This window comes from Halichoerus grypus, chromosome 4, assembly GCF_964656455.1.
Source record: "Halichoerus grypus chromosome 4, mHalGry1.hap1.1, whole genome shotgun sequence".
Taxonomy (NCBI): domain Eukaryota; kingdom Metazoa; phylum Chordata; class Mammalia; order Carnivora; family Phocidae; genus Halichoerus; species Halichoerus grypus.
In genome coordinates, this window is record NC_135715.1 from 85,507,293 (window position 1) to 85,534,777 (window position 27,485).

Below are 27,485 nucleotides of genomic sequence, written 5' to 3' on the forward strand. Positions count from 1 at the left end.
AAAACAAATGGCTTTGTGCTTAAAACATGAATTTATATGAGTCATATCTTAAAACTTTATTTAAAGGTATTAAAAGTGGTAAGGGGAATGTGGCAGGATTGTTATATCTTAGAAAGATTCTTCCAAACTAAGAAAATCCTCTGAAACTCAGTACTAAAATCACAAATCCCAATCATGAACAAGACACATCAGACCATGGGAATGAACTTCTGTGGAAAGTAACCCCCTGCAACACACAGAGACTTACCCCGACAGAGAACCCCCCAATGTCAGCTCCTGCAGCCAGGGCCTCTGCGGTCTCCTCCTTGGCCATTTTTGTGATGAAATTCTTAGCAGAGTTGGAGGTCTGTGTTTGGAGAGCTGCCCAGATTGCTCTGGAGATCTGAGTGTTCTTATAACTTATATCTTCACTAGGATTATTGATCATGCTTATTCTAACATTGTTACTGGATTTCTATTTACAAAATGGGAAATAAGAGTTATATGGTAGATGTTTTGAAATTAAAAAGTGGCATTAATATCATCATATTCCATTAAGTAGCAAATACAACCTCTCTTCAAGGTCTTCAGTCCTCTTCTGTATACAGAATAAAATTAAAATGCTATAGCCAGGCTTTCAAACCCCTACATGAACTGGTCCCCAGTCTACCTTTCCAACTTCATTTCTTACCATCCCTGTATATATAGCTCCATTACAGACCATCAGAGTCCTGTATTTCCCAACACATTTTGTATTATTCTAACACACTCCATGCTTCATGTTCGCATACAAAACCCCAAGTCCATCCCATCTTTCCTCCCCTCAGTCCCAACCAATCTTCAGGCTTCTATTCAAATACTTCTTTGTTCACATGGCCTTTCCAGATGCCTTGCAAAAAATTAACCTCTCCCTGGGACGCCTGGGTGGCTCAGTCAGTTAAGCGTCTGCCTTTGGCTCAGGTCATGATCCCAGGGTCCTGGGATCAAGTCCCACATCAGGCTCCTTGCTCAGCAGGGAGCCTGCTTCTCTCTCTGCCTGCTGCTCCCCCTGCTTGTGCGTGCTCTCTCTCTCTCTATCTCTCTCATAAATTAATACATAAATAAATAAATAAATTCTTTAAAAAAAATTAATCTCTCCCTGAGTAAAAAGATAAGAATCCATGTTGGAAAAGTTATCTGGGACCCATAAAACCTTGTGTCATGAACATAAGCAACAAAAATTCATATTAATGTGTATCAAAGGATGCATACAAGAATAGTGATAGCAGCATCCTTCAGAATAGCCCCTAACTAGAAAAAAACGCCACAGTCCATCAAAAAGATTAAACAAAGTTTTATAATTTTGTGGTATAGCCATATAATACAATACAGCACAATGAAAAAGAACTAACTACCGCTACTTGTAATATCATGGATAAATCTCAAAAATGTTGAGTAAAGAAGGCAAACATAAATATGTGAAGGGGGGTGATGGAGACACAAGCAGGAGAGGGCTTTCCGGAATTTGATAATTCTGTATTTCTTGACCTGGGTGTGGTCACCTGGGTGTTCCCTTTGTGACACCATGTATCCTATGATTTGTGCACTTCTTTTGATTCTATATTTTACTTCTTTTTTTTTTTTAATTCTCAGGGCACTTGGGTAGTGCAGTAGGTTAAGCATCCGACTCTTGGTTTCAGCTCAGGTCATGATCTCAGGCTTGTGAAATCAAGCCACGCATAGGGCTCCGCTTTCAGCATGGAGTCTGCTTGAGATTCTCTCAACCTCTCCCTGCCCCTCCCTCTAAAATAAATTGAGAAAAAAATTTTTCAATTCTCCCTTCTTGTTCTCCCACTCTACCACCACTCAAGCATTTATAAATTTGAGTTAGAATCTTATCTATGTATCTACTTTCCTTCATCCTGATTTAACTCTGAATTGACCACACCATCTGGTCTACTCCTTTAGACAATAAAGGCACTTAGCATGTTAGTGAAGTTGAAATCACCTTTTGATATTTTAGTACTTCAATAAGCCTCCTCGGGACACAGGGTGGCAAGGGGACATGGGAAGGGTATGAAATGTGGATGAAGACTCAATCTGAAACTGCTCAGGAAAAGGAATTGTAACAGCTCATTCTCTGACAATAACACTCTCTAGAGGAGTCCATTTCTTCCCAACCATTCACCACTGCCATTCACTCAAGTTCTACAATTTATGTGCTATGTGTACTTCAGACCATCTATATGTGCATCCCTCTGTGTGCCTAGATCTGCTTCTATTATATGAGGACTAAGGTGTCTGCATGGTATTTCCCCCACATCTAGATCTCCTTCAATGAAAAGGCCCTGCCTCCCCCATGCAATATACAGCATGATCTTCACAGCATCTCTGCAGCAAAACATGAACAGTCACACAATAAAAACTTGTCTATGATAAGGATCTCATTATTTTTTTTCTCTATAAGAATCTATACTCTTAAATAAAGTCAGAACACTGCAGGCTCCCCTCTTTTCTCACTAGTGGGCAGACCTTCGAAGAAACAATGGTCCTTTCCCTCAAGTACTAAAAAAGCAGGACTCCCGCTTCCCACCCAGAACAGTAACATCAGCACACAGAATGGAGGTGCAGATACTTGCCTGATGTTTAATAGCATCATACAGTAACTGTCTTCCAGAAGGGCTATCAAAATCCCCAACAATCCAAAAAGTTACAGGCCTAATGAAAGAATCATCTGTAGAAAAACAAAAACAACACACTGAGTCGGAGGGAAGAAAGCACATTCTATGTTTCAATATTGTTACTAAGCCAAATAATTTCTGAAAACCATGCAAAAAATAAGAAAATGACAAGTTTAATAAAGATACAAAGCAAAAGTAGTGAAACTTCTATACTAGAATGAAAGCAGAGTAACCTTCCATGTGGCTTAATTACAAACTAGGAACATGCATTTATTAATTCTATGGCTCAGGCAACTGTTAGCATATACAATGAAAAAGAGCCTTTGAACATGTGGGTAACATATCACAGTCTTTAATCATATTAATTTGTAACTTTCTGAAATAGAATTCTTCACATTTATACAATTTATACAAATTTTATCTGCATTTGACAAATTATCTACTGTTACCCACAGGTTCCAGAAATGTCACAATAAAGTGTCAATAAATTCTGAATCACAACATTGCCTGGAACCACATAAGATAATTAAGAAAAGAACCCGAACATTCTGAAGTTTAAAATTACCATAGATTTCCTTGGAGGACATTCCTAGACAGAGGTAAAGGAAAAAGTAGAAGAAAATGTCATTGCTATAACTGATGCCTACCTTAAGAGTCAAAATTTTAAATAATGCCTAATATGATCAATCTTCTCTCTGCTCTGTAGTCCCCTTACCTGTATAGCACTGTTCCAGGGCCCCTCGGAACCAATTTCTTTGAGGAACCAAATGGAGCAATTGCTTTTATTTACATAGATCTGGGAAGCCAGAAATTCTCCCTAGGACAAGGCTACAGCATGGATAAAAATAGCTGCCTTAAATGACAGTCAGTGCTTTGAAAGGATAGTAAGTATGGCCAGAGGGGGAAAGGATCTGTCTGCCCTTAAAATATCATTTCACACAATATTAGCCTAAATAACTGACTCCATATTAAAAATCAGTTTTAAAATGTGCACAAGGATTCCTAGAACCAAGTTAATCTTATAAACCCTAAAAAATTTAACTCAGTGTTGTCACTAAAGAGGCAAGTCAAACCAATTTTCAATCCATTAACCCATGTTTACATCATAAATGTTTCCACATTTTGAATCATGAAAAAATATTTCATTTCACCTTAATAGCTAATAAATAATATCTAATATAACAACATTTGAATTTTCAAAAACTCCACTTTTTGGAGTTTCAAAAACTCCACTTCATAAAGAATTGAATTTTAAACAGGTATTTTCTGGGTTCAAATCATTATAAGAAATAATTAAAAAAAGAAATGATGATATCTCTTTCTAGTAGACCCTGAAGATTGAATTATTTCTACAAATACTAAAAAATAATTAATAAAAGAAATGAGGAAATCTCTTTCTAGCAGACACTGAAGATTTAATTATTTCTACAAATACTAAAAAAAAGAAAAAAAAAATGCTGAATCCAAGATAAGCCTAAAATGGATTACCTTTCTTGGTCAGATAGTTCATACTATTGGCTATAGCAGCAGTCTTGCCTTGGGAATCCAGAACAGTAAATCTAGCATAGTCATCCACAAAAAAGTTATCTGGAAGAGAAAGTTGAAATAGATTTATAATTAACGTGCCTAAATTCAATCTAATGTTAATATTCAACTGATAATCTGATTTGTCCATAATACAAGATTTATAAAAATACATGAGTGAAATCTATTGTTTCAGGTTTATTGAACAATTATTGCCCTCGGACAATGCTCTTACCATTCATTTCCCCTCGAGTTACTTTTGTTAAAATCCCAGTTTCATGTAGTCATTCCTTTGATCTAAACTACCCAGTAATTTCTTCCTACCTACAAAATGGTCTCCATCCTGTATCAGGAACCCTCTATCTCCAAGAATCTCCCCAATCTTATGCATTCTTGCACTCTAACACAAATGTCACTCTTCTCTCACCATCCTCCAAGCATAGGTGGCTCACCTACCCCTCCCTCTATGTCTGTCCACCCACTCACCCATCTACCCTTTCACTCAACAGACCTTACCAAGGACCTACTATCCTTTAAGTCAATATTCCAGTAAAAGGAAAGAAATGGTAAGACAGACAGACACAGCTCATGACATCATGTAGGGGAGGGGAGAAAGCACCAAAAGTCTTAAAGCCTTCACGGGCTCCCTGCTCAGTGGGGAGCCTGCTTCTCCCTCTCCCTCTGCCTTCTGCTCTGCCTGCTTGTGCTCTCTCTCTGTCAAATAAATAAAGAAAATCTGAATAAAATAAAATAAAGTAAAATGATGGAAACAACAAAAATTTAGGACAAAAACTCCCAATACTGCTTGACTTGCTCTATTAAAACTTCTGGTAAAAAGCTAAAACCTAACTATGAAGAAAGAGTTTATGTCACTTTCTGACTACTTCCTTTTTCAAATATAAGCAGAGATGTACATCTTCCTCTATCTAAAAGAAAGGGAATTCGGCTTCAAGTAGATTAGAGACAGGTGCCATAAACTAACAACCACACCTAGAGCTCTGTGTGCATCACACCCGACCACAACAGCAAATGCCCGTGGCTTGTACTTCTCTGTTACACCTATCTTTTCTCGCCCAGTGAGACTTCCGCAAAGTGACCACAGCTCCACCTTATTTCCAGCTGTTTGCTGAAATGGCCTTCAGAGCAGCAAGGAAAGGCATAAGGAACAAATTGGCATCTGGGCTTCACAAAACTATACCTGAAAAGGTATTCTTGTGAAAACAACGTAAACACCCATCAACTGAAGATTAGGTAAGCCAAGTGTGGACTGTGTGGACTATCCATACAAGAAAATATTAATAAGCCATAAAAAGGCAAAAAAGTACTGAGACATGCTACAACATGGATAAAACTTAAAAACATTATGCTAAGTGAACAAGAAGCCAGTCACAGAAAGCTCCTAATTATATGAAATACCCAGTAGAAAACTCCCTTAGAAACAGAAACTAGATCAGCAGTTGCAGAGGGGATAGGAAAAGGGGAAATGGAGAGTGGCTACCAATGGGTACATGGTTTCTTTTTGGGGGAATGATACATGTTCTACAATTAAACAGTGATGATTAGACAACTTTGAGAATACACTAAAAATTGTAGATAAGATTGTGAAAGACTGAGTTTTATGGCATGTACACTTTATCTCAATGAAGGTTTATTTTTAGATAGGCATTCCTAGCCTCTCAGAGTAAAACCACCCAGGGTGTTTGTCCACATCACTGCTAGCTGATTCCAGAACAAGGATGAAGAAAAGACAGCTGCTTAACAGCTTTATGACTGTAAGAAAGTCAACAATACAGATGTAGTCTCATCACCTAAGGCCTAAAACGCTGGCATTTAAAAGACAATGGAGGGGTGCCTGGGTGGTTCAGTCAGTTAAGTGTCCTACTCTTGATTTCGGCTCAGGTCATTATCTCAGGGTTTTGGGAGGTTCTGCACCAGGTGTGGAGCCTGCTTAAGATTCTCTCTCCAGGGCCCCTGGGTGGCTCAGTCATTAAGCGTCTGCCTTCGGCTCATGATCCCAGGGTCCTGGGATTGGGCCCCTGCATCGGGCTCCCTGCTCCACGAGAAGCCTGCTTCTCCCTCTCTCACTCCCCCTGCTTGTGTTCCTGCTCTTACTATCTCTCTCTGTCAAATAAATAAAAATAAAAATAAATCTTAAAAAAAAAAAAAAAAGATTTTCTCCTTCCCCACCTCCCTCTCTAAAAAAAAAAAAGACAATGGATATTTTTCTAAGTTTACAAGGATTTATACATGAAGAATTTCTCTCTTTTTGGAGAAAACTCTTGTGAATTTAGAGACTCATGTTATGAACTAAAGGTGCAATGAATTAAAACAAGATTGTGTCATAATCTTGGGTTATCTTCTAAACACTGCAATCCAATAGATGCAAAGATTCTGAAACACAAATGAAAAAAAGCCCAAAGTTTTCCTGAAATGCTTCTTACTGGTTGCTGTTAAATCCAGGTATTCTCGCTCAGATGTCAAAATCCTAGAATTGATTCGTGGAACAACATTTGGCTGATTCATGATATACTCTACCACATCCTGATCATGGGACAGTTCACCCTACAAGAAAAAAAATTAACAGGGTGGGGGCAGGATAAGAGTTAAACAAATTAGAGCAATAATAATTTATTAAAAAGTAAAAAGTCATTAACTTTACAATCAATAGCTTCTTATGTATTGATAACACTTAAAAACAGAAGTTTCCATGTTACAGGTTCCTATCATTGCCAAGCACAGCTTGACAGGTTATGTATGTATATTATCTTTAACTCTTTCAACAACGTGAGACAGATGTTATTGATGATCCGTTTTAACGATGGAAGCTGAGGTACAGAATAACTTACTCAAAGTTACAGAGCTAAGGAGATTCAAGTATGAAATGCAAAGCCAAGTTTATGTGGTCTCTCCACACACTACTGTGCTTCCCCAGAAATAAGCAAGCTCTACAAATTAGGTAAAAGTTACCATAACCAAAAATCCATCCTGAGAGCTGCTCATAGTTAGCCTCTCTCTAAAGGAAAAAGCCAAATGCCTTCTCTCAAGCACTTAATGTATTTTATAATAAAAATCACTCCAAGGAGCATCTGGGTGGCACAGTTGGTTGAGCGCCTGACTCTTGGTTTTGGCTCAGATCATGATCTCAGGGTGGTGAGATCGAGCCCCGTGTCAGGCTCCATGCTCAGCACGGAGTCTGCTTAAGACTCTCTCTCCCTCTGCTCCTCTCCCCTCCCGTACACTCTCTCTTTCAAATAAATAAATCTTAAAAAACAAAAATCACCCCAAGCTTTTTTCAATCTCAGGCATCAAAGTAATGCTACATTTCCAGAGTCACAATTATATTTCAGGGAGGAGAAATCATTTCTCATTTTTTCTTCCCTTTCATACCTCTCAGATATATAGAAATACTTGTACTTCATTAAGGTGATCTCAAAGGCATGCGTAAATGGCTATAGAAACTTGCAAGTTCTTCACACTCAAAATATTTCATATAAAACCATATTTTAAAGCAATTTTCAAGGGAGAGATAGATGTAAATCAAATATACACAGTAAAGTCTAAAAAACTCCAATTAGGCATCTTCTGTGGCTACTTATCCTGAGAGACAGAGAACTTGTATGCAAATTCTCAAACTATAAACTAATAATGAGCATATGAACCAACCATACAACTCAAAAGACTACAAAGTTACTAGATGACTTAGTATAGATGTACACCCATGTATACAACTTTGGTCTCTATGATAAATCTGAATTGATTTCCACTTAGAAGCCTAACTAGCTCAGGGAGGGCAATTTGGCAACATCTATCAAAATTTTAAATGTACATACCTTTTAATGCAGCCCATCTACACACACACACACACACACACACACACACACACACCTTTTAATGCAGCCCATCTACACACACACACACACACACACACACAATGGTTGTTTCTAGAAAGAGAAGATGACTGGCAGGGGAACAGGAGTGAATGGGTGAAAGTTTCTCTTCATTTATACCTCTAAACACATTTGAATTTCACACCATCTGCATATCATACCTTTTTATAGTGACTCTAGTTCAAAATTTTAAATGTACATTACCCTGTGACCAATTCCAATAACTGGTATTTCTCAAAAAAAAAATAAATAAGTTACAAAGATATACACGTAAGACTATTCATTACAGCACTATTTATAACAGTGAAATTCTACAAGCAATGTCCAAAATTATTGTTCATTCTTAGAAAAAAGAAAAACTATGCAGCAATCCAAAAGTACTGACAAAGAGTTTTATGCTCAGAAACACAAAGCAAAGATATATTCAATTAGAAAGGTAAGCTAAAAAATACATATGTAAATATCTATTTCTATATACACGGGGGCACAAAGGGCTATTTCTCTAGGGATTGTGATGAAAGGAAGAACTCTCATTTTTACTTTAGACACTTTAATATTCTCCTAATTTAGTATTTTCTAAATATGTATAGGAGCACATATGACTTTTGTCATAATATTTCAAATAAAATTTTCTTTAGCTAAACCAAACCAAACTTCTCACTGGCAATGTAAGTAGAAACAGAGGAAAACTAGCATTCAAAGGGGGACTATTTGAAAATGATCATTCTTTCACACAACAGGTATCTGAAAAACAAAAACTCTTCTGGATTTTTACATCCAACAATGTTGAAAAAGAAATGCTTTAAATGGATACTAGAAAACCAAAATGTTTGAATTACCTTTTATCTTTTCATTAATATCACTTGAACAAAGAAAATAATTATCATTTCTTCTAGACTACTCTTAACTTTGGAAGATAAGCCACACTCATTCAAATAAAAACTGTTTTCACATTTTATTCCAGTAGCTTCATAAAGAACAAACTCCTTAACAAAACTACCTTATTCATGAGGGAGCATACAAAAGAATTTAGCCAACACTTTTTTTGTTTTGGGGTTTTGTTCTTTGGGTTGGTGGGATTTTTTGTTTTGGGGGGGGTTTTTGGTTTGTTTTTTTTTATAAATGCATTAACAATCAGCATGGTAAGTAGTTTTTAAAAATATTTTTCTTGGTCTTTTCAACAAATGGTGCTGGGAAAACTGGATATCCACATGCAAAAGAATGAAGTGGGACCCTTACATACTCACACCACACATAAAACTCAAAATAGATCAAAGACATAAATATAAGAGCTACAACTATAAAATTCTTGGAAGAAAACATTGAGGAAAATCTTCATGACATTGGATTTGACAATGATTTCTCAGATATGATACCAAAATTACAGTCAACAACAACAACAAAAAACAGGTAAGTTGGACTTCATCAAAATTCAAAACTTCTGTGCATCAAAGGACACTATCAAAAAAAGCAAAAAGACAACCAACAGAAGAAAATATTTGCAAATCATATCTGATAAGGGATAAATTTCCAAAACACATAAGGAACTCTACACTTCAACAACAAAAGAGCCTAATTCAAAAAGGAGTAAAGGACTTGAATAGACATTTCTCCAAAGAAGATAAACAAATGACCAATAAGTACATGAAAAGATGAAGATGCTCAGTCCCATTAGTCCTTAAGGAAACGCAAATAAAAAACCACAATGGATAAAAGTGGCACACACACACACATACACACACACACACACACACACACACAATGGAATAGTATGCAGCCATCAAAAAAAATGAAATCTTGCAATTTGCAACAATGTGGATGGAATTAGAGGGTATTATGCTAAGCAAAATAAGTCAATCAGAGAAAGACAATTACCACATGATCTCACTGATACGTGGAATTTAAGAAACAAGACAGAGGATCATAGGGGAAGAGAGGAAAAAATGAAACAAGATGAAACCAGAGAGGGAGACAAACCATAAGAGACTCTTAATCATAGGAAACAAATTGAGGGTTGCTGGAGGGGAGGGAGGTGTGGGGAGGGAGTAACTGGGTGATAGACATTGGGAGGTTATGTGTTGTAATGAGCACTGGGTATTATATAAGACTGATAAATCACAGATCTGTACCCCATGAAACAACCAGGGGCGCCTGGGTGGCTCAGTCGTTAAGCGTCTGCCTTCAGCTCAGGTCATGATCCCAGGGTCTTGGGATCAAGCCCCGCATCGGGCTCCCTGCTCCACAGGAAGCCTGCTTCTCCCTCTCCCACTCCCCCTGCTTGTGTTCCCTCTCTCGCTGTCTCTCTCTCTGTCAAAAAATAAACGAAAACCTTTAAAAAAAATTTTTTTAATTAAAAAATAAAAATAAAAAAAACACAATAGGATACCACTTCACACTATCTAGAATGGTCATCATCAAAATAATAGAAACTAAACAACTATTAATGAGGATGTGGAGAAATAAAATTTTTGTATATTTGGTGGTAGGAATGTAAAATGGTATGGCTGCTTTAAAAAATAATCTGGTAGTTCCTCAAAATGTTCAAGACAGAATTACCATACAATCCAGCAATTCCACTAGATATGTATCCAAAAGAATTGAAAGCAAAGACTTGAACAGATATCTGTACACTAATGTTCACAGCAGCATTATTCACAATAACCAAAAGGTGGAAATAACCCAAATATCCAACACATGAATGGATAAATGTGGCATATACATATAATTCAATTTTAATTGAAGGAAAATTGTGATACATGCTACAACACATATGAACCTTAAAATAAGCAAGACACAAAAATGACAACTACTCTATGATGCCACCTAGAATAGGCAAATTCATAAACACAAAAAGGAGAAAAGTGGTTACCAGTGGCTGATGAGGGCCAGCAATGAAGTGTTACTGTTTAGTGGGTAAAGAGTTGCTGTATGAGATGATAAAAATGTTCTGGAGATAGTGGTAATCAGGTAGCCAATGATTCTATCAATCACAGCTACACACGAAGCCCCAATAAAAATTCTTGACACCAAAACTTGGCTGAGCTTCCTTGGTTGGCAATATCCCATGTGCTATCACACACCAATGAGCAGGAAGGGCAATGTATCCTTACTTCATGGGGGAAAGATAATAGAATCTTTATGTTTGGAACCTTCCCAAACCTTGCCCTCACCATTTGGCTGGTTCACATTTGCATTATTTTATTATCATAACACAAATTATAAGCATAGAACTATCCTGAACTCTGTAAGCTATTCTAGCAAATTACCAAAACGGAGAAGGGTATTAAGTGCCCCTGCATTTTTAGCCAGTTCATACTAAGTGACAGTGACTTGGGGACCCCCAAACTTGTGGCTGGTGTCTGAAGTGAGGGCAACCTTGTAGGAAATTGTGTCCTTAAACTGTCACATTTGGCCTAATTCTGAGTAGTTTGGTGTAAGAAGTCATTACAGGCAGAAAGATTATTAGAAATAATGACTGGAAGGAAAGCCCCTAATTTTGATATTTAAGAAATGTAATGTACTCCATGTAGGATAACTCATAGTTCCACAACTAGACAAATTGATGAAATGTCCAAAATGAAACACAAATAAAGGACACTGAAAACAGGAACAAGAAGAGATTCCTAACACAGACTGGATCCTCAATAAGATTAACAGCTATTTTCTCAAGAGAACCCATAGAGATCAAATGGCAATTGAATGACCTATTCAAACTGCTAAAAGGAAAAGATAATCAACCAAGAATTCCATATCCAAGCAAACTATCACTCAAAAGTGCAGGATAAATGAACACATTCCCAGAAAAACAAAAAGAGAGAATTTTTCACTGGCAGATCTAACCCAAAATAAACACTAAGATTTCCTCAGGTTAAAATGAAAGGACACAAGACACTAACCTGAATCCCCACAAAATAATTAAGAGCACAAGTAAAAGTAACTATATAGGTAAATATAAAAAGGGTCTGAATATATTTCTGTTTGTAACTCTTTTTCTATTTCACTTATGAGACAACTATAAAAGGCAACACTTATAAATTGGTGCTGATGGGCATATAATATAGAAAGATGTAATTTGTATGACCATAACAACATAACATGGGGAATAAATAAAGCTATATAAGAGCAAAGATTTGGGATACTAGTGAAATTAATTGATATAAAAAATGTAACAATTATATAAACAATACATAAAAATCACATAATATTAACAGATAAAGGACAAAAACCACATGATCATCTCTATAGACATAGAAAGAGTATTTGAGGGGCGCCTGGGTGGCTCAGATGGTTAAGCATCTGCCTTCGGCTCAGGTCATGATCCCAGGGTCCTGGGATCGAGTCCTGCATCGGGCTCTCTGCTCCTTGGAAGCCTGCTTCTCCCTCTGCCTCTCTCTCTCTCTGTCTCTCATGAATAAATAAATAAAATCTTTAAAAAAAAAAGAGTATTTGACAAAATCCAACATGTTGATGATAAAAAAAAATTCAATAAACTAAGAATAGAAGAAAACTTCCATAAACTGACAAAGGGAATCTGCAAAAACCCTGTAGCTAATATACTTACAGGTGAAAGACTAAAGCTTTCCCCCCTAAGACTGGGAACAAAACAAGGATGTTCATTCACACTACTTCTATTCAGCATGGTACTAGGAAGTTCTAGACAGGCAATGAGACAAGAAAAGAAAAAATAAAAAAGAGATAAAGATATCCTGATTGAAAAGGAAGAATCAAAACTATCTCTACTTACAGATGACAATATTTTCTATATAGAATTTTTTTAAAAAAAGCTTTAGAATAAACAAGTTCAACAAGGTTGCAGCATATAAGATCAATATACAAAAATCAACTGTATTTCTATTCACTATCAATGAACTATCCAAAAATTAAATTAAGGAAATAATTCCATTTATAATAGCATCAAAAAGAACAAAATATTAACAAATAAATTTAATGAGAGAAGTGTAAGACTCCTTCACTGGAAACTACAAAACATCACTGAAAGAATAACAAGACCTAAATAAATGGAAACACATCCTGGGTTCATGGGTCAGAAAATTCAATATTGCTAAGATGTCAATACTCCCCAAACTGATCTACAGATTCAATGCAATTCCTATTGAAACCCAGCGGCCTTTTTTTGCATATACTGACAAACTAATCTTAAGATTCATATGAAAATGAAGGGGACACAGACCAGCCAAACAATCTTTAAAAAAGAAAAAAGAGAAAGAAAAACCCAAAGTTGGAAAACTCACACTTGATTACAGTAGTAATCAAGACTGTGAGGTACTTACATAAGAACAAACATATAGGTGAATGGAAAACAATAGGCAGTCCAAAAATAAACCTATACATTATTGGTTAATTTATTTTTTACAAGAGTGCCATGATACTTTAATGGGAAAAGAGCATTCTTTTCAATAAATAGTACTGGGACAACTGAATATCCCAAAAGACATTCAGTTGCATGCCAAACTGTATATGAGAAAAAAATGTGGACTTCTACCTCACACCACATATAAAAACTAACTGAGGGCGCCTGGGTGGCTCAGTTGGTTAAGCGACTGCCTTCAGCTCAGGTCATGATCCTGGAGTCCCTGGATCGAGTCCCGCATCGGGCTCCCTGCTCGGAAGGGAGTCTGCTTCTCCCTCTGACCCTCCCCCCTCTCATGTGTTCTCTCTCATTCTCTCTCTCTCAAATAAATAAATAAATAAATCTTTAAAAAAAAAAAACTAACTGAAAATACATCCAAGAACTAAATGTTAAAGAGAAAAAACCATAAAACACTCAAAAGAAAACAGAGGTATAAATCATCATAACCTAGAATTAAGCAATAATTTCATACAAATAGCACAAGCAACAAAAGAAAAAAAAAGTAAATTGGACTTAATCAAAATTTAAAGCATCTGTCCTTTAAAAGACTGACCACCAAGAAAATGAAAAGACAAACCATGAAATTAGAAAAATACTGACAAATCCTATATATAAGGGATTAGTACCCAGAACACATAGAGAACTCATAACAGTAACAAAACAAGTAACCCAATTAAACACAGGCAAATAATTTTAATAGACATTTCTCAAAAAAAAGATATAAATAGTCAATAAGCCCAGGAAACAATGCTCAACATTATTCATGTTTGAGTAATGCAGGTCAAAACCACAATGAGATACCACTTTATACCCACTAGGCTATAATCAAAGAGACAGACAGTATCAAGCATTGGCTAGAATGTGGAGAAAATAGAACCAGCATACATTGCTCGTAGCAATGTATAATGGTGCAGCCGCTTTGGAAAACAGCCTGTTAAAAACAGAATTACTGAACAGGCAATTCTCCTCCTAGGTATACACACAAGACAAATGAGAACATATGTCTACACAAAAACTTGTACATGATTGTTTATAGCAGCATTATTCACAGTAGCCACAAAGTAGAAACCTAAATTTATAACAAATGATGAATGGATTTTTAAAATATGGTATATCCATTCAAGGAACTATTATTTGGCCATTAAAAGAAACGAAGTACTGACACACGCTCCTACTGGGTAACCTTGAAAACATTACACTAAGTGAAAGAAATCAGACACATAAGACCACATATTGTATGATTCCATTTATATTAAATGTCTCAAATAGGCAAATCCATAGAGAAAGAAAACAGATTTGTAATTGCCAGGGTCTAGGGTAGAAACAAATGCAGAGTGAATGCTACAGGGCGTTGGATTTAGGGGTGATGATAATGTTCTAACATCAGTCAGAGGTTATACTTGTATAAACTCTGTGTATACATTAAATACATTGAATTGTCCACTTTTAAAAGACTGAATTTTATGGCATGTGAATTATGTCTCAACAATAACTATTTTATACATATATATAAATATGATTATATACATATATAATATTTGAGTCTTTCCAAAGTCAAAATTCCTTACAAGTAGAACAAATGTCTCTTAAATAAACATTTAATCTTGACAACAATAAACTTAGCTATTTCAAATACAATGCACAAAGTCTTGTGAATATTTTCATTATAGCACAACTTCCTGGGAATCCACAAACCAATTACAAGTGATGTATAAAAAAGAGTAATACTTAAAGAATCTTATTGCTTACTACAGAGCCTACAAAAATATAAGCAAACCATTCTCTTTCAAAATCACCCTTGAAATACCACTCACCAAGTACACTGCTCTTTGGAAGAAGGTTGTGGTCTCCAGGATTTTATGCATTGTGATGGTTTCCAACTCATCGGGATCTAACTGTTCCTTTTCAAAGGGCATTCCATTGAACAGAACAATAGGCAGTGGACCAACCCCAGTCTGCTCATAGTAGCCTCTCGCTTCCTGAAACACAAGGGACCACAAACATTTTTTGTCCTTCATGAGACAAATGGAACAAAGCATAGTTTTCATACATACATGTGCTAATGAGAAAAGTAAAATCAACAGAAATATGGTCACCAAGAAATAACAAAAGAAATGCCTTTAAAGAAATATCAGAAGAAACATAGTTAATATCCTACTGGGTAATTTGAAACTGATTACTGAGTTTTTGTAAAACCACAAAACCTTGCACATTAGGAAGTGATTTGGGGGTGAGGGTAATTTTAAGCTGCCCAGGCTACCAAACTTTAATAACATATACTATAGCCAAGACATATAACAGACCTTTCAACAATGATGGAGATATTCTATCTTTGCTGTCCAATGCAGTAGCCACTAACCACATGTAACTATTGAGCACCTGAAATTAATTAATTTTCATTTTAAAAGCCACATGTGGCTAGATGCTACCATAATGGGCAGCACAATGATAGACTGCCATAAATTATGAGTGCTCCTGGGCAGATAGCCTGAGATGAAATATTTACACCCCAATCTAAACTTAAAAGGATCCCTAACATAGAAATTACACTTTAGAAAACAAAACAAGGCTAGTGGTAAAACAGTGCTTGAAAATTGCCCTATAATATACTAAGCCCAATATTTTTCCTTCTCCAAGACAAAAGAGGTTCCTTAGCAGGGAAATATCAGGCCAATAAAAAGGTAAATATATCTAAGATGAACACTCTTCTCTGGTGGTCAGTATAGGGGTACATTCCCCCTAGATATGAACCAAAAATCCATAACTAACTTGTCAGAGTAAAACATACATTACTACCCAAGATGTAAAAAGGATTCCTTAAAACATACTTGTTAGATATCTTATAACTAATACTTTCTGAAAATAGCAGAATTATACATATTTATATATAAATAGAAAAGTACTTCAATTGGGTAACTGACAATCATCAACAGCAACAGACTACTTAGTTCCTAATCAGATCTAGCCACAATAGTAACTAATGGTACAGACTTTCTGCACAGGCAGAAAGGTCTTCTATGTTGATTTCTGCCACTTCTATATATCATAGTTTATACTTTTAAAATTTACACTTCTAAAATTCTTACCATGTTAATTCTGTTCTTTGATGTCTCAACTATTTCAAAGACATTCATTAAAAACTCAATTTTAACATACTTTGAGTTTTGAAAATTATCCCCCAACAAAACAAAACAAAACCCATATTATAACTCTTAAGTGACAATAAGAAATGACACTGGTTTTCTCTGGAAATGGCAACTGAGTGAAAATCAGGAGTGGGAGGGAGATGTTTTGACTATATATACCTTCTTTTCTTACAAACCATAAAAAATTTATCAGACCAAATAACAGAATGCAGCCTAATTACCAAAAAGGCAAACTTAAAAATTACATGAGACTTTCTATCAATAACTAAAAATGTTAACTATAAATAATTTAAAAACCTTAATAATTACAGGCGAGGTCTTATGAATGAGCTACTCACAATGATAACTGAAATTAATAAGGACTCAGAGTTAACATGCCAAACGCAAAATGTCTACATGTGTAAGTTAGGACTTTTCTTAAATATCATTATCTATCTTATTAGCTTGAAAGATATAAATATACACCTATCAGACTACATTATCTTCCGTTTAAAAATGCTACTTTAATTATACTGCCTAGTACAAATAATTACAACTTTCAAATACCATACACGGAGGATATCATAGCTTCAGATTTATACAAAAGGTACAGATATTTATTTAAAGACTTTTATTTACTTATTTGAGAATGAGAGAGAGAGAGCACGCACGCACATGAGCAAAGGGGGAGGGGCAGAGGGAGAGAGAATCCTAAAGCAGACTCCCCGCGCAGCACAGAGCCCGATGCAGAGTTTGATCCCAGGACCCTGAGATCATGACCTGAGCTGAAATCAAGTCGGCTGCTTAACCAACTAAGCCACCCAGGCACCCCAGCACAGATATTTATAAGTGTAATAACAATTGCTAAATGATATTATTCCTCCTTAAAAATTTTTCAAAAGAATCTTTTTCTTGGGCTTTTTCACGTGGAGGCACAGCTGCTACAGTTTTGAAAATCTTATTAATCATTAGATTCTTAGGACTTCTGGGAATCTCACAACATCCTTGTCATGAAAGTATGTTTACTCAAATACCTAGGAAATTAAGTGGTCTAAGATCATTTGCTTACATAGGAAGGGCCTCTAATCAGTACAGATGAGGAAAAGAGCCAAGACTGGGAAATTACTGAGGAGCTAGGTCTGTGACACATTTATGTGATTCATCAGTAAAATCAAGATTTCAATACATATAAAAATATCCTTTTTATCAATTTGTCTAATATTTCTCAAGAAAATACCTTTGACATAGCAATCATCCACAATGAAAAGGAAATGTGTACTGTTTCTTCAGTAGGATGAGAGAAAATTAAAGTGAAACGTTTTCCAGGTGAGGAGATGAGTTAAATAAAGGGGATCAAGAGTACACTTATCATGACGAGCACTGAGTAGTGTACAGAATTGTTGGATCATTATACTGTACATCTGAAACTAATATAATACTGTATGTTAATTATACTTGAATTAAAAAAATTTTTTAAACAATGTAAGATCTAATGTTAAAATGGTAAAGAGCAAGCAAGCAAGCACACTGGGCTAAAATCAGGCACTTCTCCCTTCCAAGGGAAAAAAAATAAAATTAAAAATTAAAAAAGAAAGTTACACATTTTCCAAATGTAAAATATGAGAAAACTTCATGAATTCCCTCAATTCTTTGGTATTCCCAAAGTGGTCCTTCTTTCCTTTTATTTCATCTATTCTTTTTCTACGGAGTATTGTTCTTACTGTTTGCGTCTATCTAGAAAATCACTGGGTACCATATCAGTTTTATTTTAAATAACATGTAAGGCAAGTGAGTGAACGGAAGGATACAACAGAACAATGGAACCATGTTCAGTCTACCCTGAATAGACCTCATGACCAGCCGCAACACTAAACCTGACTTAATACACTTTAAAACAAGGGGACTTAACACTAAAGCATGAGTGCCATCAGTATCGTGGCTGAAGAGAACATAACTCATTGGTGCTTCCCAATCCTGAACAACAATTTGGTATCTATCCACAGACAAAAGTGCCTTTGTGGAAGGTTTGGGATCCAGCACCATATGCCAAGGAACCCAGAAGAAGGTTCACCCACCCATGCATCATGTAACAGACATACAGATTTCAACCCCATCTGTGGACCCTGCATTGGCTCATCAACTGGCTCCAGTCCCTCCTAGCCATAGCCTGAGAACCCACTGGAGCAAAAAAAATATAAGGGCGCCTCGGTGGCTCAGTTGGTTAAGCGTCTGCCTTCGGCTCAGGTCATGATCCCAGGGTCCTGGGAACGAGTCCCATGTCGGGCTCCCGGCTCAGTGGGAAGCCTGCTTCTCCCTCTGCCTGCCACTCTCCCTGCTTGTGCTCTCTCACTCTCTTTCTCTCAAGTAAATAAAATCTTTAGAAAAATAAAATAAAATAAATTTTAAAAAAATATGAGATTGAATGCATTGGAAAAGATAAGAACAGTCTGACTTCACTCCCATCAGCCCTCCCCCAAAGCAGCACAGCTTAGGGCCAAGAGAGATCTTCTGGGCCCATGATTTCTCCTGCAGGGGGGAAACTGAGAGCAAGTGAGCGGGCAGGCAAGCACTCAACTTCCCCCACTATAAGGAATACTGCCAAAGAGGCTCATTTCTCTCTTACCCCATCTAGAGTACTGAATTGTGAACTGTGTGACTGGGGGTAGAAAAAAGCTGGAAGAGGGCAGCAGACAGTACTAAGAAAGCATTTAAAGGGGATGGATCCTACTTACTGCATCATGGACTCCAACAAGAAGCCCACCCATGAGCCACTGGGGACACTTCATCCACAGATCCCACCAAATGGCTCACAGACACACCCCACCTACACTCACCCTCACCCTGTGGCCAGTTCCCTGTATATGCTCCTGACAGTGGTGGCAAGAGTGAGCTTTAACCAGATGGCTAGTGAGCAAGCACAGAAAACCAGCCCAAACGTGTGGGCCAGAGAGACAAAATATTGGAGCGTTAGGGCCACCTTGGGGAAAACAAAAGAAGGGCAGTCAGCACCCAGCCTTGGGCACTGTAGAATCGAAAATTAGGCATGCTTAAGAATTCTGTACAAGAAAGAACAAGTATGGAGTATATGTATCCACAGATGGCCTGAGAAAGCCTCAGAATTCCTAGCAGGTCTGACAAAAGGTACTTCTCTCCCAAAGGCAGTAGGTAAAGACTGTGGGAGGTGACTGCTACCTCAAATGCAAAAAAGCAACATGAAACTGCAAGGAATATCAAGAAAACATGATAGCACCAAAGGATAGCAATAATCTTTCAGTAACCAATTCCAAAGAAATGGACATCTGTGATTTACCCAATAAAGAATTCAAAAAAGTTGTTAAAGGGAAACTCAATTACAAGAAAACACAGGAAGATAATTCAACAAAATAAAAAAAACCACACAAACAAAATTTAAAGTTTAATAAGAGAGAGAGAAATAATAAAAAAGAACCAAACAGATATTTTGGAGCCAAAGAATACAATAAATGAAAGGAAAAATGAAATAGCATTATTATCAGAATGGATCAAGCAGAAGAAAGAATCTGTAAGTTAGAAGACAGGAACTTTAGGGCGCCTGGGTGGCTCAGTTGGTTAAGCGACTGCCTTCGGCTCAGGTCATGATCCTGGAGTCCCTGGATCGAGTCCCGCATCGGGCTCCCTGCTCAGCGGGGAGTCTGCTTCTCCCTCTGACCCTCCCTCCTCTCATGTGCTCTCTCTATCTCATTCTCTCTCTCAAATAAATAAATAAAATCTTTAAAAAAAAAAAAGAAGACAGGAACTTTGAAATTATCCAGAGGAGAACAAGAACAAAAAGAATGAAAGAAATGTTATCTAGATGATTTGCAAATTACTAGAGTTCCAGAAGGAGACAAGAGGTTTGAGAAGGGATCAAAAAGCTTATTTAAAGAAATAATGGCTGAGAAGTCCCCAAATCTGGGGAGAGATTTGATTATTCAAGTTCATGAAGCTTATAGGTCACCAAACAAAATCAACTTAAAGAGATCCTCTGCAAGACACATTATAATAAAACTGTTAAAAATCAAAGACAAAGAGAAAATATTAAAAGCAGCAACAGAAAACACACTTGTAACAAATCTCAAGGGAGAAACAGACAACAACACAATGTGAGTAGAGGAATTCAATACCTCACTGTCAACAACAGATAAATAATCCAAACAGAAATTAGTAAAGAAACACTGGAATTTAATTATACTTTAAACCAAATGGACCTAAAAGACATATATAGAATATTCCACCCAACAGCAGCAGAATCCGTGGCTTCTTAAGCACATATGAAATATTCTAGAAATCAGTAACATGAGGAAAGCTGGAAAATTTACAAATATGTAGAAATTAAACAACAAACTCCTTAATCAGTGAGTCAAAGAATAAATGAAAAGTGAAATAAAGAAACATCTTGAAATAAACAAAAATGGAAATATAATGCACCAAAACTTAAAGGATGCAGAAAAAGTAGTTCTGAGAAGGAATTTTATAGTGATAAATGCCAACATTAAGAAAAAAGAAGGATCTCAAATAAAAAGCCTAACTTTACACCACCAGACACTAGGAAAAAAAAAGAACTAAACCCAAATTTAGCTGAAAGAAAGAAAGATCAGAGACCAGAAAAACAAATAGAAAAGTTAACTAAGCTGTTTTTTTAAAAGATATACAAAATTGGCAAACCTTTAGCTAGACTAAAAAAAAAGAGAAAAAAATTAAGTAAATAAAATCAGAAAACAGGAGACATTACAACTGACACCACAGAAATGCAAAGTATCATGAGACTTCTATGAACAATTTTATACCAACAAACTGGGTAGCCAAGAAGTAATGGATACATTTCTAAAGACATACAACCTACGAAGACTGAACCATGAAGAAACATCTCCTTCACTTAAAAGTAAAAAAAGTTCATAAATACATTTTTATTGTTTTAAATTAAAATGTCTCAGAAATGTATTTAGATTCCTTGCCTGAACATTTATTTTCAATAAACTGACTACCTTGTTCCTGCTTGCAACAGATAAAGGTCCTTTTACTGTATTTAATGTCTCACAAAAAATAGTATTATCTTTAAATAAAATTTTTAAATATTTCCCTATATCCTTATTACCACACTTTGCCATTCTGCTTTATTACATTTCTTAACATATTTTTATCTTTAGCCTAAACAACATCAATATTGTTAAGTCATATCCTGGCAAGCATACATTATACACTTCTAATAGCTTTTATGTGGAATATACATCACACAAGTACTACCACTGCACTGTGTAAAAGAAATTTGTTTTTCAATTTAATAGTTAATATGCCAGCTAAAAATCAATGATATCGTCACAAAATTGAAATATAAACTGCATTCGCAAACACAAAAAAGTAACCTGGTTTCTAAATTGTTAAATGCTAAGTACCTAAATACTTTAACCACCACTACCCTTATTAATAACAACTCCCAAAAAAAGGGAGGTAAGGAAAGCATAGCGTTGTGGTAAAATGAGAAGCGCAAAAGAATTTCTTACCTTCCGATTCTGATCATAAGCAGAGTCAATCCCCAAAATGCTATTCACTTCAACATATGGATACTTCTTCTCTAGGACACTGACCACATGCTCAACTTTTACTTTTTCTCCAGTCCTTACTTTGTTATATATCTGAAGAAAGAAAAATCAGGCAACCAAATGCACTTTTAAATCCAAATTTCAGAATGTTTATTACAAAAGATTTCTGAATGTAGAGAGAAAACATGGCTATTTTTCTTGAAAGGTGAAATGGAACAGGTTAGCAATTCTCCCTTTTTCATATACTTCCTTAAGATACCTTCTTATATTAGAAACTACATATTCTTAAAATGACCCAATCAGCTCATACTCACATTAAGTCCCAAATGCAAAAATGTGTTAATTTTTTAAAAATCTGAACACCTTTACATAATCCTTGAAATAAGAACTCATGGCCATGATGTTTAGGGGGGCGAAAGTTATAAAATATGTATGGCAAAAACCTTGTTTTTAAAAAGCAGATATAAAACAAATAACAACACAACTGTGTCTGTATACAGTTAAACACCTAGAAGGATATAAGACAACCTGCTAATAGTGGCTGCCTTTAAGGAGCAGGATTAGGAAAGGGAAAGACAGAGAAATTTTAAATCGATACACTTTAATATTATTTTTAAAAAATTTTACAATGAACACACAATGTTTTTGCTGTTGCAAATAAAAATTTGAAAAAATGAAAACTCATATACATATACATCTTCATATACACAGCTATGGGAGTAGGGGAACAACTTTAAAAAGCAGACTTTAAAACACATCCTCAGCAACTCCTTCTGAACTTCTTTCTCTATGGCCCTATTGCTAACCACCTTCACCATCATCTCTCACAGAGATCCCAGCAACAGCTCACCAACCACTCTCCCTGCCACTGTCTACCCTCCATCAGACCCATCTCCATACATGCATCAGAATGATGTTTTTAACTGGAGTTTAACCTCTGCAAGCTGGACACTCATTGCCTGGCCTGACAGCCTCGACGAATAGGTTCCCCTCTCAGCCATACGGACAAAGGAAATCACTACCTCTGATTTGCAGCCATTGTTCAACTGACTCCTGTTTTTCCTCCTACACTCAGCTGGGACAACTTCCCACTCCACAACAATGCCATCCCTAGTAGAGTGAGGTCTAGTGCTGCCACAGTTGGCTGTGCTTCCCACAGTGCATTAACCATCTGCATGGACATGTCCCCCACTAGAATGTAAGGTCTTTGAGGACAAGGGTGAAGTCTTACTCTTCTTTGTATCCCTTGCAGCTAGTACCAGGCCTGGCAAATGGTAAGTCTCTAATAGATGTTAGCCAAATAAATAAATGAACATTTTAACTAATAAAAAATGCTCCAGACTGAATCTCTAAACAATAAATATAACAAACATAATAAACAGCAGGCTGACATGTTTATAGGTTAAAAAATAAGTGGTGAAAATCAACTGCTTTAAAGATGGTTTTCTAATAATTACCACTAATCTGTAAGCAAAAGAACTATTACTTATAAATTTTTTATATTCAAAAATAGAAAAAAAACAAGAGAGTTCCTTGTTTGAACTGGAGAAAGTATCTTAAGTATATATAAAACTCAGGGTATTTCAGTTCCTAAGGTAAAAATATGGAGAAAATAGACAATAAGAATTTATGATTTGAATATTAATTAAATGAAAATATCATAAAGACCTAAAAGGAAAAAAAGCAAACATTTTTTTAAACAAGCAGAGAACATCACATTTACCAAAAAAAAAAAAAAAAAAAAAATTAATTAGTGATTTCAAGTCACCAAAAGGCAGAAGACTAATAAGGTACATTAGTAGGGCTCCTAAGGAATCTTATCTTAGCTGAGATCACAGCAATTTATTAATAACATCAGTAAATCAGTAAAAGCAACTCCTTAAATATAAAACACAAAGGTTGAGAGAATAATTTATCAAGCTTTTTCTCTTTACAGAAATATAAAATCCTCTTAACTCATACGGTTTCTTAGAGTAAGTTAAATTAAGAAAATTATTCGCCATTTTGATTGAAAACATACATGTATCAGAGTTTGGAAGGCATGATAATCATCCACTTCTTGGGCAACATAATTATACGCTCTCAGAATAGCCACTCCAGCATCTTGCATCCCATCAACATCTTCAGAGTCATTCACCACAAAGATTAAACCAATTCTGGGGAGAGGGGGAAGGGCAAAAAGAAGAAAAAGAAACTTATCTCAAAAAATGCAACTGGTTAAAAAGAATGGCATCCCTGTATCCCACTCACATATTGTAACTTCCTCTACTGAAAAGCACAGTTCACATCCTACTCTAATATACTGGGCAAAGGCTTTCATCACTTACAGAATAAAAAAGCAGGTTCCCAAAGGTGGCTTAGACTTTTCAACTGTTAAACCATACTGCTTCCACATGGTGAAAGGCCTTTACTGACATGAAGGATTCTGTTATAGTTTTAGTTGGAGATTTTGTTGTTTTTAAGCAAAAATTAGGGGAAGTGAACATTTTCAAAATGTGAAAATATATAAAAAGGGGGGTGGATTTTGAGATTAACATAGGCAAGATGAAAATCATAGGTAAATGGAAAACATAAAAATGTTTACTATTACCTGTTGGCAAAAAGCTACAACCAAGGTTAATGTTCATTACATTTTAAAATTTAAATTAAATTATAAGAATGAACCACAAAAAGATACCATTACACATCTATAAACTGGCAAAAAAAAAAAAGCAAAAAACTTGCACTGGCCAATACAGAAGTCACCAGCCTACATATTGGAGCAAAACCAATTCAACTGAGAATGGACAGTGTTTTTAACAAATGGTGATGGAACTGGATATCCACAATGCAAAAAAAACAAATCTAGGCAGAGAACTTATACCTCTCACAAAATATTAACTCAAAATGGATCATAAACATGAATATAAAACACAGAACTATAAAATTCCTAGAAAAGAACACAGAAAATTTAGGTGATCTTGGGTTGGTCAACGACTTATTAGATCTAACAAGCAAAAACATGATCCATGACCCAAAAAAAAAAAAAGGGATGAGCTAAACTTCACTGAAATTGGGACTTCTGCTCTGTGAAAGACACCATTAAGAGAATGAAAACAAGCCACAGACTGGTAGAAAACCTGTGAGAAACTAAGAAACACATATGTGATAAAGGACAGATATCCAAAATATACAAAGAACTCTTAAAACTCAACAACAACAAAAAGTTTAATATGGGCAAAAGATCTGAATTAGTACCTCAGCAACTAAGGCACAGAGTTGGCAAATAGCAAAAAAAAAAAAAAAAAGGATGTTCAACATCATGTATTTAGGGAATTTCAAATTAAAACCACAATGGAGGGTGCTTGGGTGGCTCAGTCGTTAAGCGTCTGCCTTCGGCTCAAGTCATGATCCCTGGGTCCTGGGATCCGCCCCGCATTGGGCTCGGCCCCGCATTGGGCTCTCTGCTCAGCGGGAAGCCTATTTCTCCCTCTCCTACTTCCCCTATTTGTGTTCCAGCTCTCGCTATCTCTCCCCCGTCAAATAAATAAATAAAATCTTAAAAAAAAAAAAAACTACAATGGGATCCCACTACACAATTATTAGAATAGCTAAAATCCAAAACACTGACAACACCAAATTCTGGAGAGAACCTGGAGCAACAGGAACTCTTACTCATTGCTGGTAAGAATGCAAAATAGTAGAACCACTTTGGAAGACAGTGTGGCAATTTCTTATAAAACACTTTTTACCATAAGATAAAGCAATTGTGCCCCTTGGTATTCTTCAAATGAGCTGAAGACTTATGTCCATACAAAAATCTACACACGGATATTTACAGCAACTTTATTTATAATTACACAAATTTGGAAGCAACCAAGATGTTTACCAATAGGTGACTGGATTAAAAAAAAAACACCACCACCACCAGAGTACACCTATATAATGTAACATTATTTGGTGATAAAATGAAATGGTCTATCAAGCCATAAAAAGACAAAGACAGGGGCGCCTGGGTGGCTCAGTTGTTAAGCGTCTGCCTTCAGCTCAGGTCATGATCTCAGGGTCCTGGGATCGAGCCCCGCATCGGGCTCCCAGCTCCACAGGAAGCCTTCTTCTCCCTCTCCCACTCCCCCTGCTTGAGTTCCCTCTCTCGTTGTCTCTCTCTCTGTCAAATAAATAAATAAAATCTTAAAAAAAAAAAAAAGATATGGACAAACCTTAAAAGCATACTGCTAAATGAAAAAAACAGCCAATCTAATAATGATATATATATCATGAGTCTGGAAAGGGCAAAACAATGGAGGCAGTAAAGAGACCAGTGGTTGCCGGCAGTTGAGAGGGAAGGACAAACAGGTGGGGCACGGAGGATGTGGAGGACAGTGAACCTATTCTGTAGGATTGTGTGATGGTGGAAACATGTCATTACACATTTGTCAAAACCCACAGACTATACAATGCAAACAATGAACCCAAATGTAAACTATGAACTTTAGTTAATAATAATGTATCAATACAGGCTAATTAACAGTGCTCTAAAAAATACAAAGTCTATTAATTAAAAAGAGAAAGAGGTAAAGCCTAAAAATAGAAGAAAATACAAAAAGATACATATCAAACATCATGCTCTCCTGTGGTATGTAGAGAGTGTGTGTATATGTAGATGGTGGTGGCAAGACAGTTTGTTTATAGATAAAAATTGTGTATGTTTTTTAAAATCCCACTTAAAACAGAAATCATATGAGTAGGTTCTAGGCAGAAATGACTTAAATGTTATTCTTATGAAAACAAAAATAAGAGCTAAGTATCTCCTCACAAAGGACTTCCCCTTTCCACGTTTCCAATTTCTAGAAAGGGCATCAGAGTTTTTCTGTTAGCTAGGCCCCTTCAGACTTCTGTTTCTCTCAGGCCCAGCCTCTTAACAAGTACCACTAGGGAGTCTCCCAGCTTTGTCCCCTCCTCTCCTCAGCCCCTGTCAACAACCTGGTGTACCACATCAAGGGAAACAAAGACTAAAACAATAGCCAGTCTGCCTTGGGTCTCTCCACCAACTATGTATGCCAACACTCCTCTCTACCGCCAGTAAGTGTCTTCTCACCTACCTTCACAATGTGAAAACCGCATTCCCTCTTCTTGTCCCTCAATGAAATTCAACAAATATTTACTTAGTGCCCATCGTGTAACATGGGCCAACTTCTTCTGCATTCTTTTATTTCTCTTTTAATCAAAATATAGCTCTGGCTGCAATCCAGTAGTTCAGTCCTCCATCAAACCAGGGGGTATGCATGTTTTTGTTTTTGTTTTTGTTTTTTAAGATTTTATTTATTTGAGAGAGAGAATGAGATAGAGAGAGAGCATGAGAGGGGGGAGGGTCAGAGGGAGAAGCAGACTCCCTGCTGAGC

At 36.2% G+C, this 27,485-nt stretch overlaps 1 protein-coding gene across 2 annotated transcripts in view; it reads right to left on the bottom strand.

Moving 5' to 3' along the window:
• UGGT1 (UDP-glucose glycoprotein glucosyltransferase 1) overlaps positions 1-27,485 on the bottom strand; it is a 115,188-nt gene that overhangs the window by 48,119 nt on the left and 39,584 nt on the right. Inside the window, exons 16-23 of one of the 2 annotated variants that reach the window (XM_036099524.2) lie at positions 24,125-24,260; positions 22,066-22,197; positions 15,236-15,400; positions 6,605-6,725; positions 4,128-4,226; positions 3,205-3,228; positions 2,598-2,692; positions 248-454 (exon numbers count right to left, since the gene is read on the bottom strand). In XM_036099524.2, coding sequence (XP_035955417.1) covers positions 248-454; positions 2,598-2,692; positions 3,205-3,228; positions 4,128-4,226; positions 6,605-6,725; positions 15,236-15,400; positions 22,066-22,197; positions 24,125-24,260 — 979 coding nt within the window. The remainder of the gene's footprint in view (positions 1-247; positions 455-2,597; positions 2,693-3,204; positions 3,229-4,127; positions 4,227-6,604; positions 6,726-15,235; positions 15,401-22,065; positions 22,198-24,124; positions 24,261-27,485) is intronic. The other variant, XM_036099525.2, reaches the window with a different exon arrangement.